Source organism: Pteropus medius, unplaced genomic scaffold (assembly GCF_902729225.1).
Source record: "Pteropus medius unplaced genomic scaffold, Ma_sr-lr_union100, whole genome shotgun sequence".
Taxonomy (NCBI): Eukaryota; Metazoa; Chordata; class Mammalia; order Chiroptera; family Pteropodidae; genus Pteropus; species Pteropus medius.
In genome coordinates this window covers 8,455,491-8,470,079 of record NW_024350924.1, presented here as the reverse complement: position 1 = coordinate 8,470,079, position 14,589 = coordinate 8,455,491, and the positions used below count along the sequence as shown (strand labels likewise).

The window sequence follows — 14,589 nt, the reverse complement described above, 5'->3', positions numbered from 1 at the left end:
AGAAAAAGTTACAATAGGAACTAGGAACTATTTTGAACTGAATGATAATTAAAATACGGAATGTCAAAATGTATAGAATGCAGCTTCAGCAAGAGATACTCAGAGAGAAGCTTACAGTTTTCACTGAATACATTTTTAAAAGATAGCTAAAAAGTAATTAGGTAAATGTAAACCTTAAGTAGTTGAATAAAGATGAACAAAATAAATTCAAATAAAGTAAAAGGAAAAAATAAAAATAAGAGTAAACCAATGACATAGAAAATATAGATGCAATAAGGAAGAACAAATAATACAAAAGTTTGGTTCTTTGAAAAGACTGAAAATTAATAAATATTCTATAAAAGGCTGATCAGAAAAAAGAGAAGCATGAATAACCATATTAAAAATAAAACCATATCAGGAACAAAGAAATGGGCTTCCCTTTGATCATTCAGAAACATAAAAGATAGTAAGAGTACATAACTTTATTCCACTAAATCTAAAAGTAAAATAAGCGAATTACTAGAAAAGTATCACTTACCAACAGTGACTCAAGAAGAAATAGAACACCCGAATAATCCTGTAACCATTTAAATAAATTAAATCAATAATTAGAATATTCTCAAACAGGACATGCCAAACCCAATTGATCTCATTGACTAGTGATAATAAACACTTAAAAAATAATTCTAATCTTAGCAAAAATTATCTCAGGAAATAAAAAAAGGGTATCCTCCTCTACTCATTTTATGAAAGTAGCATCAACCTTATAATACAACAACTATCAAGGATAGTACAGCAAAACATAAATTAATTAATTAATTAATAAAACTTATTCATGAAAATAGATGCAAAAATCCTGAATAAACATAAGCAACTGACTTAGCAATATACAAAATGATAAACATCACAAACAAGTTGTTTTTATAACAGAATAGAAGAAAAAAATACATTGTAAAATTCAATATAATTTATCAATTAGTACATTAATGAGAAAAACGATATAACCATCTCAATAGATGCATAAAATGCACTTAAAATCTTATAGCAATTTATGCAAAATATCTTAGTAAACTAGTAATAGGAGGAAAATTACTATACCTTGTAAAGATTATTTTTTAATTATTACAAACATTCTATGTCAAGATGAAAAGTCGAAAGATTTTCCTTGAGATCAGAAGGCTATCCACTCACTATAAACACCTGTATTTAATATTACATTGGAGATGTCTTCCAACTCAGTAAGATGGAGGAGGGAAGGAGATAGCATTTATTTAATATTATCCAAGCACTATGCTAAGGTATCGTACATATATTAACTACTACTCTCCATGAGCATCAGGCCTATGAGGAAGATACTATTACCCCAGTTTTAAAGACGAGGACATGAAGACCCAGGGGGGATCAGTAACTTGTCAACCACATGGGAAGTCAGCGTTCCGGCAGAGGGCTGGCTATCTGACTCCCAGCCAGAGCTTCCTCCACTGCGCCTCGTTGCTCTCTTTGGTTCCAGAAATTCTTTGCTACATCTAATGGCTTAGCCATATTCATAGTCTTCTTTACGCTTATACTTGTTTTGATTTTGTTACCTTCAGGTCTTCCTTCCTTCCTTCCCAGTAGGAAATATTCCTTCTTTCTCTGATCTAAGTACCCTTACCTATTAGCTAGCTCACAAAAACTTAAGCCAAGTAAGTTAACCTGGGGTATTATGGCATTAGTGCATCCTATGGGAATATAAACATATGACAAAGAATTCAGTTTGAGTTAATATGGAGCCAGAATAAGCCAGGAGAGTTAGAAGACCTGAGGGTATTTTTTCTTTGTGTTTGTTTTGGTTTCTTTAGAACAACTGGTGTATAGTTTTCCTCAGGCAACTTTTGCCACCTGGTGGTCAAACCACATAAATTGGCAGTTTCGATCCTAGTGGAAAGTAGATAATTATAGCAACTTCCTAAATTATCAATACTGAAAATTATCAGTGTATCCTAGAGGCTGAGCAATCTTGAGAGCTGAACCCACAACCTGTAAGGGATGCTACCTGGTATATGTTGGCCCACATTGGGGAACTTACATTTGAATGGGGGAGGCATTGAGGCTTAGTGCCTCACTGTGGCTGTTGAGTATAAGGAAGTGTTTTGTTGTTTATCCTGCATTTTTCCCTTAACTCTAGATCACCTTTCTAAAGCAGCCACTTTAAATCTTTTTAAACAAAGCAGAAACTGTTCATGTATTTCCTACACAACCATCTTAGCATCAAATACATATAAAAGCCTGTCTCTGGACGTGAAGGGCTGAATATTTGTGCTTTTCTTAACCAAACACTGGATTTCCATCTGAGACTGTGTTTGAACTTGACAGGGCCTATTGGATATTTATGAAAAAGCTGAGAGTTGATAACCGTGAGGCTATAGGTTTAGATGTGCCCTTTATGCTTGTTGGGTGTTTTTTTAATAAAGTAACTGCTTTGCAGAGGGATCTTGTTATCTCTAAAGTAAAACAGATTAGGAAAGCTGTTTTTCAAAGGGATGAGAACGCATCCATTTCCAGATGTGTTAAAAACTACTGAATCACACTGTCAAAGGGTTATGCGGTTGAAAGCCGAAATCAGAAAGAAAAAATGATTTTTACTCTACTATTAAAGAGTTCAGATTAGTTTTAGAATGTTCTCCCTTTTGACAAAATAACCGATGCACAATCTTTTAGAACATGTTTTCTAAACTGGAAACTTTTTTTGCTGGATCCTTAGACGCAGAAGGGAATATCAAATCTCCCGGAAATCTGGCAGACCACAGAATAGAATAATTCTTATTCCACAGATTTCATATCAATTGTTTCAAGGACACATGGGACACCCTGGTCTATTTAGAGTTTAGTTGGCCTGAGTTTTCTCTTGAGTGGATGTATTTATATAAATACTGACCCAAACTGACTTTATAGTTTTCCCTTAAATCAAAATTGAGCATTCATGCTGTCACCTTCACCAGTCCAAGGCAAAATGGAGCTAGTAGTGAAAATGTAAGTAACTATGCTTCTAAAAGAAAGAAAAACATTGGTCCCTCCTTGTTAGACATAGTTAATTACTCCCTCTGGAAGCCCAGGTATGGTTCCGTTTACCACAAATCTTATGCTTACCCCCAAATAAGATTTCATTGTAGGGTTTCTTCCACATTTCTGCTTTCTCTACATATGTATTCCTGGTTTCGGTACGCGATGTAGATTCTCCTCTTCAATCAAAAAAAAAAAAAAATTAACTGAGTTCTTACCACGTGCTGGGTGCTCAGGGTACAGTTAGGGAAAATAAGATCATTTCTTTCTCTCTTAGGAATTCGCGTTTGAGATGCAGAGACAGACATAAACAAATAGTATCAGGTACGGATAAATTCCGTGATTAAAAATAAAGCAGGGTACGAGACAGAAGACTTTTGAGGAGGTAACATTTGTGCAACAACATGAATGAAACGAGAGTTCGAAGCAGGTGAATATCTCAAAGCAAAACATGCCAGGCAGAGAGAAAAGCAAGTGCAAAAGCCTCAAGACACAGCAAGCAGGCCAGTGAGTCTGGAGTAGAGAGAGCAAGGAGGAGGGGAAGGAGATACATTTGGAGAGTTAAGCCGGAGCCATTTCATGTATGACTTACACTGCAGGGACTGATTTTCTATTACTCTGAGGGCGATCAAAAGTCAGGGTGGCCTGGTTATTGAGCAGCACCACAAATAAGTTTTAAGATTCATCTCCTACTCCATTTATTTCGTCTGATTTACAATATGGTATACACTTTATCCATTTCTCTCTCAGAGATTCACAATCAAAAGAGCTTATCACAAATTCTGAGATGTTCACAGTAGAGATGTTCATCCTTGTTTAGCTTATTTATCATGGGACTCTTTTTCTGGTAGCTTCACTTTAGGAATTACTAAAGCACGGTGACGTAGAAAGCAGCAGCATGAGTCTGTTCTCTCTGGCCATTAATACAGCTGTTTGCTCCTCAGCCAAGGATGGTATCTCAATCCCAGTCATCGGATGAGGACACTCTTTGGTCACAAGGAGAGCTAGTGCGCATGACTCATACCGGTCCACGATATGGCACTGTGGAGTCCAGCCACCCATTCAGTTATTCGTGTAACTAACTTTTGTTAAACTCCATCTGTAAACCTACAGATGCTCATTAAATGGCTTTTACACGAACGAGTGATTAGCGAATGGAAGAAGAGCTCCACAGGATGGTGAAATAGTATCATTTTCTAAGAGGAGGTGCATTTATCTGGTAGTTCTTTTCATACATCTCCGGCCCCTGACCTAGTCTGTCCCTGACCTAGTCTGCCACTCACAAGATAGAACCCACAGAAGTGGGTTGTGATAGTAGCCAGCATGACAAGACAAACAGTGTATACTAAGCAGCTGATATAGTTTAATCAGTAAATATTTACAACTTGTAAAGGTAAAGGTACATTGTAAGAAGTGAGAGAGACAGTCCAAAGGCAGAATATCTGATACGATTTAGGAATGTATCATGTAGGAAGCTGGGTTCTTTCCAAAGGGTTTAGTATAACTTTTCTAAGTGGACAACAGTGTAGAATTATTGACACAAACACCTTTTTGGAGGCATGAAACTTGCCTTTCAGGAATTACCTTTTCAGCACCGAAACACAGATCATATGGGCAACAAACAGGCACAGCACTGCCAAAGGCAAGAACAAAGCCCAAACGCAACTGGATGTTGGTGTCTTTGATTTACAGAGCAGACCACGGGTAACGAGATCAAAGATGAAGCAGTCACAGAGGCTGATCCTCTTGAAAAGGTAAGAAATTATTTTCCTAAAAATGTAGATGCAAGTAAGATGATAGGAGAAAACCGTGACCCAGAATAAGAAATGTTAAAAAAAAAAAAATAGTAAAAGATGCTTAGCAGGAGAATGCAGATGCCAGAGAAGGCAAGGGATTATTTAGACATCCCCAGGCCAGCTCCAACTGGAGAGAAAGGAGTTAATTTCACTAGCTGGGTTAAGCAAAACTTCCAAGCTCCATGCTCCTCTCTAGACAATGTGGCTTGGCAACCTCACAAACACCTGCTGACCATACAGCCATGTAGAACTAATACAGTCTTGAAGTGAGTTCAGAAAAACCTGCCTATAATTGCTAACAGGACTCAGAAGAGTATAACCTAACAATAAAAATATTTAGATTATGTTGCCCATAAAAAAAAAAAAAGTCAAAGGCATACTCTTTCTGGCAGCGCTTCCCCTAAAATGTTGCCATATGGATTTATACATATGCAGATTTCCCCAATTAGATGGAGTGCATGCCGGCTAGTTGATGGAAGGTTCCATTTGGAACTTACACAAATTAAAGCTGAAACTGTATTCCTGTGATTTTTTAGAAACCCAAGAAGATGACTGTGGAAGCAGAGTTAGAGGACATAAAGAAAACGCAGCAACGCAGCCTGACGGACTGGAGCTTTACTGAGCATTTTAAGCCAAAAATCTTGCTGCAGGTAGCGCTGGGCTGTGAGCTGGAGGGGTCCGGGGTGTCAAGGTGCGACTTAGAACAGTTCACTCCTGGGTCACTCTCAGATCTAATTCAGATCAATAATCCCATTTACTTCGGCTATAAAAGGAGTTTATTCCCAGATCGAGCTGCGCGTGCCCCGGGAACCTCCAAAATAGTTTAAAATGTACTTTCCAAAAGGATGTTTTTATAAAATCTTTTAAGAGAAAAGAAAAATGTGCATGACTGCTGCACATATTTTCTTGAGAAAAAAATAATAAGGCCTTTTTGGGGAGCAGCCTCATTTTTTTCCCATATTGCCTGTCAGTTCTGTTCAGTTTTTACTATGTTTCAAAGTATTTTCTGATGCAATTAATAGGTCAATGGAAACTACAAGAGCTAACATTTTAAAAATAAATTTAAAAAAAAAGAGCTAACATTTATGGAGCACCTACCATATGCTAGGCAATGATTAAATATGGATTTTAGTTCATTTAATCCTCTCAATAATTCTATGAAGTAGAAACTATTTAAATAGGAAATGATTTAACAAGGCACTTTGACCAATAGCAACTTGTCCAACGTCACCTGGCTGGTCAGTGAGAGAAGCTGGTCAGGATATGAACTCAAAAAATCTGGCCCCAGAATTTGTGCTCCTGGGCACTATGCAAAAATAACAAGTAACCCGAAAACTAACTCTTTTCATTTACATTTTATGCAAAAACCTGTACTCTTTTTTCTTTTTAATTTCCATGTTACTTTTATCAGAGTTTTACATCCACATATTTTTAAAGCTAGAAAGTTCTGTAGAGTCTTATGAAAAACAGCAGCTCCCTTCCACCCCATGCCTAAGTTCCCAGAGGTACAGATCCTCAAGCCATTTGCCTGTTTCTTTTGTTACTTAATCTCAGTTATCTCTAAATAACAAGTATATTTTGTTTAGGTTTGTTTTTGAGCATCATCATCAATTGACTCCTTCTCGAGACAAGGAGACTCTGCCCACCCCCGTCAAACACGCACACGTGTGCACACACACACAGACACACACACACACGTGCACACTCATACACTCTTACACTGACACTAGCACTTTTCCTTGCCATTCCCCGACCCTGTTAACTAGATCATAATTTTCAGTTAGATCTGTATTCAATATTTACTTTATTTCAAGTGTATAAATGTTATTCACAGCCAAACTGTGTTGTATATTACATTTTCTTTTTTGACACAATTTCTATTTTTCTCGGACTTCGTTTTCCCATTTTTTTAATTTGTTCATCATGCATTTATCATTGCTCACCCCCAAACTCTCTACCAAAGAGCAAATCTCCTCTTAATACCTTTAGACCTAACAAGTGTTCTGTCGGTTTTATTGTCTGGCTCTCTCCCCCATGTGCTCTGAGCTCCCGCTTGCCCCCGGGCCTGCTGCACAGCTGTGGTCCCGGCCCGCCCTTTACTGTGATCCTGGCCACATGCTTCGCCTCTTTCCAGTCGGGGGCTCCGTTTCCTGAATCTCATGTCTTCCCCACTCTCGGGTTATGTCCTGTTAGTAGGGGACACCTCCTCCCATCGATTCCTGAATCCAGATAAACTACTGAGGTAAACTACTGAGGCACTGGACGTTTGAAACATCCTAATTCTACCCTTACATTTGGATGACAGTTTTACTTTTATAAACCACTAAGTTAAAAAGCATTTTCGCTCAGAATTTTGAAGGCATTTCTCACTAGTCCAGCTTCCCAGATTTTCCTTGATAAAAATAATGAAATTCTGATTCCCGTGGTCCAGATTTCCTGGTGGTAGCCTTCGGCGTGGCCCTATTTCTGAGTACTATGCTGGTGAGCCCAGTAAAACCCAAATTCCTGTCTTTAGATCCTGGGAAGTGTTCTATAATCATTTCTTTGACAATCTCATCCCCTTAATTTTTTCTGTTCTTTATTTCTGGAGATACTATTATTCTGGTGTTGGTCTTCCTGGACTGAACCGCCCTCCTAGATTCCAATACTTCGTCTTTTTGTTCTGGAGATGTGGCTCAGGCTTCCATCTAATTCTTCTGTCGACTCTTTTCTGTTTCATCATTTTAATTTTCTAAAGTTCTATTTATAATTTCAAATTACCTTTTTATAGCATCCTGTTCACATTCCCTGCTACCATATCTTATCTTATAGCTAAGAGGATATTAAATCCCTTTGAAGTCTTAGTGTTTTCTCCCTACATTGTCTCTTTTTCCCCAAGTTAGTTTTTTTTTTTGGTGGGGGGAGAGGGAGTTTTTTTTGTCTCCATTTTTCATATCGGAGAACAATATCTAAAGATATCTGCCTCTTTGTTCATATTAATAAGGGACACTAAGAACACTAAGAGGTGCTTCATGACTCAGTGGATTCGGGAGCCGGGCATTGTCTGTAACTGGACTCTGTTACTGGGTGATTTGGCTGGATGGTATCCTTGGGAGACACACCAATGTTGGCATATTAATTAGGTCTGTACTCTTGGGCCATTTAGAGCTCCAGAAAAAAATCTATAATCTCCTGTCTGATAGACATAGCTGGCCTGTCAGGGCTTTGGGAACTGAGCGATGGCGGGAAGGCAGTCAGGCTTCTTACCGTGCAGCCCCCAGAGCTGCATCGTCCCGCGTGGCAGCCACTGGTCTGAGTACGTGGAGTGTCACTAGTCCAAACTGATATGGAGCTATGTGAGTGCTATGCACACCAGATTTCAAAGACTTAATATGAAAAGGGTAGTGTATATCATTAACAATTCTTATATTGATTATGTACTGAAATGATAACATTTTTAAATGTCTACTATAAACTTTTAAGTTACACATGCGGCCCACAGTTGTGGCTCACTTTATATTTCTATTGGACAATGCCGAATTAGACTTTTACACAATCGCCTTTTTTCCCTTAGCATATGTCTCCCTCGGCGGTGCCAAAGATCCCTCTTCCCAGAATCCACTGTGTCACCTTCTGAAGGTGATAATCCTCCCTTCTGTTGCTTTGGTGGGAGATGGGCAGCCACCCATCAAGGGCTTCCGGAGGCCTTAAACGCTTCTTAAAAAGACTTGAGTTATCTTCCTATTATTCAATGTCACTTTTGCCTCACTCTCAGAGGTACCTAGTACTGCCATTTTCTGAACCTTTCTGCATTTCTGTCCACAAATAAGGTTGCTAAAATTAACCCAAGGATTTGGCTTTCTATGTTCCGCTGAGTCACTTATCACTAAATCTTCTTGCCTTTGTCTCCTCTCCTGTGGACTTCAACTTTGTTATATTAAAAACCAATAATTTTACTGGTTTTCTTTTTGTTTTTGTTTTTTTTTCTGTAAAGTGTTAGGGAGTGCATGTATTGAATCTTCCATCTTTAACTGGAGGTTTATTTCAGACCTTATTTTATTTCGGTTGGGCTCTGTCCTCACCACTCTATGAAGCTGCACTTTTCAAGGGCACCAATAATTGTCTTGCCAAATCTAATAGACACTTATCTTTATCTTCCTTAACCTTTTAACAGCATCACAGAGTGGGTCACTTCCTCGTGAAACATCCTTCTCTCTTGGTTTCGAGGACACCATGCTGTATTTGTCCTCAGTGCTCCATTTGGAATTTCGTGGAATTCTTCTTCACAAAACGTCTAATATCGAGTCCCTCAAGTCCTAGCTCTGAACCATCTTCTCTCTTCTATAAACATTATTTTAATGGCTTTATTTATTATAGATGACCTAATGCTAATGACTCCTAAAGTTTTATCTGCAAATTATCTCTCTCACGAGCTCCACACTAGTATAACTCCAAAGTCCACTTGAATTTTGCATAGGCGTCTCAAATTTATAGCCCCACATGAAGCTCGTAAGCATGTTTCTCCCCTCATCCATCTCAGAAAATGTCACCATCAAACCTTTATTGACAGTGGGCCATCCTTTATTTCAGCTGTTCCTTCGTCCCGCATGTCTGATCCATCATTAAGTTTCGAGGGGTATACCTCAAAATACACCCTCAAGCTCTCACCATCTCCACTCTTGCTCCTTTATTCCAACTACTACCTGTCGTCCTGCTGCAGTACCCTCCTAATTGGCAACTCACTTCCGTTCTTGCCCCGCTTCACTCCATTCTCTGCCCATCAGATGTCCCCTCAGTCTCGTCATCTCATGCCGCCCCTCTGAATTCCAGAATGATCTATACAAATTTCAATCTGATTTTAAAGGAATATCTTATCTACCTTACTCATATTTGTTTTCCTAGTACCTACACAGTGCCTGATACATAGTAGGTGTTTATTTTTAACGAAAGAATTAACTAACTCATTAATGAGACCAACAATATTAATCAGAATAATAGGTAAACACTAAGGTGTGAAAAAGGAGAAGAAAGATATACTATGAAAACCTGTAAAACATTGAGAGTAACTGTAGCTCTGAGAAACTTAGTGCCATATATCATGGCAGCCAAAGCAAATGTGAAAACACAAAGATTGCAGAGCCCTTTACTAGAAGGAAGGGTACACGTTCATCACAAGTAAATATACTATTTGTTTTGGGGACTTAAAATCTGAAAGGAAATTGCCTTTCAAAGTAAAGCAATGGATAGGGCCCTACAAAAAGAAATTTTTTCTTAATGCAAAAAACATCAAGTGTGTTTGTTGTATTGATTCTCAAAGAACAGATGTAAAAGTTTAAATTCCACTCCATAAAGACGCTCATACAAGGGACTAGATTGGAGAAATAAATATTATTTTGGTTATGCTACCACTGTAAGATTGATAGCAAAAGTAAAACAGGCCTTTCCTAACATAATATGCGATTCCACGCCTTCAGATCATCTAAGCAGTAGGCAACTGAAAGCTGGATTGATTTTGAAAATGAAAACAAAAACAAAAAGCCACAGCTGTCTAATTTATTTTCCTGTGGACGTAATTCCTCATGTTGATTGGCATGAAAAGAAAACAGGACAACGAGCTGCCCATGATGCCCCTCTCGGTGGCTGTTACTGCATGCCGTGGGCAGAATGCTTTGGAAAAGGCCAGAGCTAGAAGTCACGTAGAAACAGTATGTATCAGGAAGACGGCTCACTCGTTCCTCTAAAACAGCCTGGTGTAGCAGAGAGTGCTCCGTGGAGTGCGAATGGTGGCATTTAGAGTCCAAAGAAGCTGTGAGCCCGGGCACCAGAACTTATGAACTCTGAGTCCTTGGGCAAATCTCTTATCTTCTCTCCGCCCCCGTTTATGCCGAAAATGAGGGTTTTAATATTTTGAAACGGGAAAAACAGTTGTACCTATTTATCTGGAGCTTTAAATGATGATAAAATGAGATGATCTACATGAAAACATGGAAAATTTAAATCAGTAACTGTTTGCCTTAATTATTAGCGCCTAGCCTTAATGGAAAGCATCTGAGTAAATGCCTCTATGCCTGGAGGCTAGTAGTTGTTTTTCTTTGAGTTGCTGAAATGCTCTCATCTTGGCTAACAGTGTGGGGACAAGGGGAGGAAGAGCAGGGGACAGAGAAATGCTCTAGCGAGAGACCCTTCCCTTGGGGAAACAAAGACACGACACTGCGATTATTTCGATTTTCAGGTTCTTCAAGAAGCTAACCAGCAGTACAAGTGTATCGATTCTTATTACCACACCCAAGACAACTCTTTGCTGTTAGTCTTTCATAACCCAATGAATAGCCAGCGTCTGCATTGTGAATATTGGAACATTGCTCTTCACTCCAATGTTGGATTCAGGTAACCAACTTAGTTATCTTAGTTTAGCGAGCTTGCTAGTAACTCAGTCACTTCGCTTTTGGTTCCTTAGCCTCAGCTAGGTAGTTCAGCTCCATGAGTACATTCGTGTGGCACTATTGATTCAGTTCAGCTCGCCGAGTTGAGTGTCTGAACCGTGCCAGGCACTGTGATAAGCACTGAAACCATGTCACTGAAGAAGACAGCCATCGTCCTGCACCCACCGAGTCTAGTGGAAGTGTTATTACCTTACATTTGATTTGTTTAGATTCCAATAAAATCGCCTCTGAAGGATTTCATGTAGGAACAACGAAACGTGACATTCTGAATGCCACTAACCAGGCCTGGTGGTCCAACCTGGCTAATCACTGGGAGGGGGGAAACTGAGGCATGAAGAAGATGCCTGAGTTTGGAGAGGGATATGTTTGGCTCGGTCTCCTAATCCCCCAAACCCAAGCTGTCAAGGTTTGTGGTGGGCAGGAGCCAAGTGGCCTGGGGTGGGACACAGCCCGTGACCCTTCTAGGATGTTGCTCTGGGAAAGACCCAAAGGTGGAGCAACTGAGTGACAGACATATCAGCACAGTGGCCTGGTCTCAGCAAATGAGATCTCTGCAATCAGTGATTTTTCTTTCTTCCGAGCTCCTTTGTTATTCTTTTGCTATCTTAAAACTTTGCTCTCTCTTTTCATTAATAATGAGGGCATTTCATTATTTTTTCAGTACTGGTGTATCCAGTATTTATAATTTGTATAACATTGTTTTAGTCGTAAGAAATACAGAAAGGTATAGAGAATGGACTTACAGAATAATTGGGGAAACTGGTTGTGCACGCACGCGCACGCGCGCGCACACACACACACACACACACACACAAGAACTCACATTCTAAAGTCATAAAATTGTTTTTTTAATTAAGGCACAGAAAAGGTGCACCAAGCTAAAATATTGAACTATTAAATCAGTATGTTTCTATGTTTTGTTTTTTTATTGCCAACAATTTTACTTTTCATTTATTTTCAAATCTCTTTTGCTGACTAGGACTTCTAATATAATTTTGAGAAGGCATCCTTGTGTTGTTCCAGGTTTTTAATATTTAGCTTTTAAATTTTTTTTTTTTTGCTGTAGGATTGATGTCAGTACCCCTTGTGAGGTTAAAAATGTTCCCATCCTGTTACGAGTTTGCTGTGAGTTCTTAATCATAAATGATTGTTAAATTACATCAGATGATTTTTCTGCATCATTAGGTGTTTTTTTCTTTTATCCGTGGAAGTGTGAAATTTCATTAATAGGCATTCTACTGTTTAACCAACCTCGTGTCCCTGTGAAAATATAATTTGTTCGTTATGTTATCTTTTTAGTAAATTGCTGCATTTAGACAGTATTATTATTATTACTTGTTTTTACAGACTGTGTTTGTGTAACTTGTTTAGCATTTTATTTTCCTTTCTTGTTAAAGTAAGGGCTTTAAAAGTTCTTATAGTGAAGATCTTTGGTAATAAAATCAGTTTTATTTACTTCAAATGTCTGCATTTTAACCTTGTTCATGAAAGACAGTATTGCTCAGGATATAGCTCCTGATTGACAGCTAAATTCTTTTCAGCACATTGAAGAAAATCATCCAATTGTCTTCTGAATGCCTTTGAAATTGTTGAGATGTAAACATCGTTATTAATGGTAAATGTTACAAGCATGCTCTGTAAAATCAGAAACAAGACCAGATAACCACTATCATCAATTCTACGCGACATTTAATTAAGATTGAAAGCAGCAAATAAATTAATAAAAGTACATTAAAGGTATAAGAATTGAAAAGGAAGAGAGGAAAATTTCGTTATTGACAGTTGAGGTTATTATCCATACAGGAATATCCCAAAATAATCTATTAAAATATGAACTAATGAGAGAAATTAGTTGGAAACCATATTTTTAATTGCACATTTGTGCAACACAAATTATTGGAAAATGTGATGTTTAAAAAAGGAAAAGATCGTATTGATGATAGAAACCAAAACTACAGAGTACCTAGAAAAAACAAACCCTGGGCTGTGTTATGCACACCCACAGCTTCAGCAAAGGAAGCCCATACCTCTTTCCACTCCTCGCCCGAGTGAAAACGTTAGCAGTGCATTGCTTCAGGTATCACAAATTCAGTAATAAAACCCAGCATAATAAGTTGACTTATTACCTAGACTTGATAACTTAATAAAATAAATAAGTTATTTATATTTATACAATTTCTGTCTCTCAGTAATCTGTTTTATAAGATATGTTCCATTATTTACTTCTCAGGGGTTTTTGTAATATTCTCCCAAATGTGTAAAAATGTATCAGAGATGTATCAGTGTTATGCTAACCTCATGGAATATATTGATAATTATATATGTTTTTTATGTCCTGATTCTCCAGCACATGATGGTTGTGGGTTCAGGTTAAGAACCAAACTCGCGCAATGCGATAGGCTTTAACCCCTATCTGTGTTTCCTTAGCTTTCTGAAAGAATACAGGGCAGGAAATGCAGCATGACCAGCACGTTCCTCTCATCGGGAGGCCCAGCAGCTGCCTCAGTACCCGCATCTCCTGCTTCCCTCACCCACACTGGCTGGGCATGGCTGCTGAAGATGAGCACCAAGGTGCTGTGTGGCCCTCCTTCACCCAGACAAGCCTCAGCCTCAGTCTCCCACCAAGACCTACATGCCAGCTCTCAGCTACCTCATAAAGGTTCATGCCCACAGATTCTGGGTGTCACAGCCCACAAGGCAGTCAGAACTTTCCACATTTGTCTTAACTCTGTAGTTGTCAAAAAAACAGAAAATATCGTCAGAAGTCGGATTACGAGGTCATTTTTCAAGGTCCCGTTGCCAACCCCTTGCTCACGCATACAGTACCTTCCACGATATACACAGTATGTTATTTTGTAATGGGTAAGAACACTTCACGTGGAAAGCCTTTCAGAGTTAGCGGCTTTCTAGGTGCCAGATGGCTTGGCCTAGTGGAGAGATGCTAGTGTGAAAGGATGAAGAATACGTTGTTTATAGCCTTTTCAGCTCTAAAGTTAATCCTCTATTCAAGTTCTCTAGTTACTCAATTACTTTTGGTAATTTATATTTTTCTATGGGATCATGCATGACATCTAGATTTTCCAGTCTATCTGAATAAAATTATTCTCATGATAAATGTCCATTTCTAAGAGAAATGTATCAATGTCTGTCTGTATGATTCTGGCTTTGCCTTTTTCTCCTTTCTGTTACTTCTGCATGTGTACTGTGTGTGTATGCGCGTATGTGTAAATTTATTTTTGACACTGTTTTTAGGAGCATCCTTCTTTAGTGGATTGTAACTTTTATCAACATGAAAAACATCCATCCGTGTTCTTTTTAATGCTTTCATTTTGAATTTAACCATGGTT

General features: G+C 38.5%; 1 protein-coding gene across 1 annotated transcript in view; it reads left to right on the top strand.

The window, feature by feature from the left end:
* SPAG17 (sperm associated antigen 17) overlaps positions 1–14,589 on the top strand; it is a 148,784-nt gene that overhangs the window by 74,586 nt on the left and 59,609 nt on the right. The window contains exons 16-18 of the mRNA XM_039841330.1: positions 4,717–4,778; positions 5,357–5,470; positions 11,032–11,186. Of these exons, the coding sequence (XP_039697264.1) occupies positions 4,717–4,778; positions 5,357–5,470; positions 11,032–11,186 (331 nt within the window). The remainder of the gene's footprint in view (positions 1–4,716; positions 4,779–5,356; positions 5,471–11,031; positions 11,187–14,589) is intronic.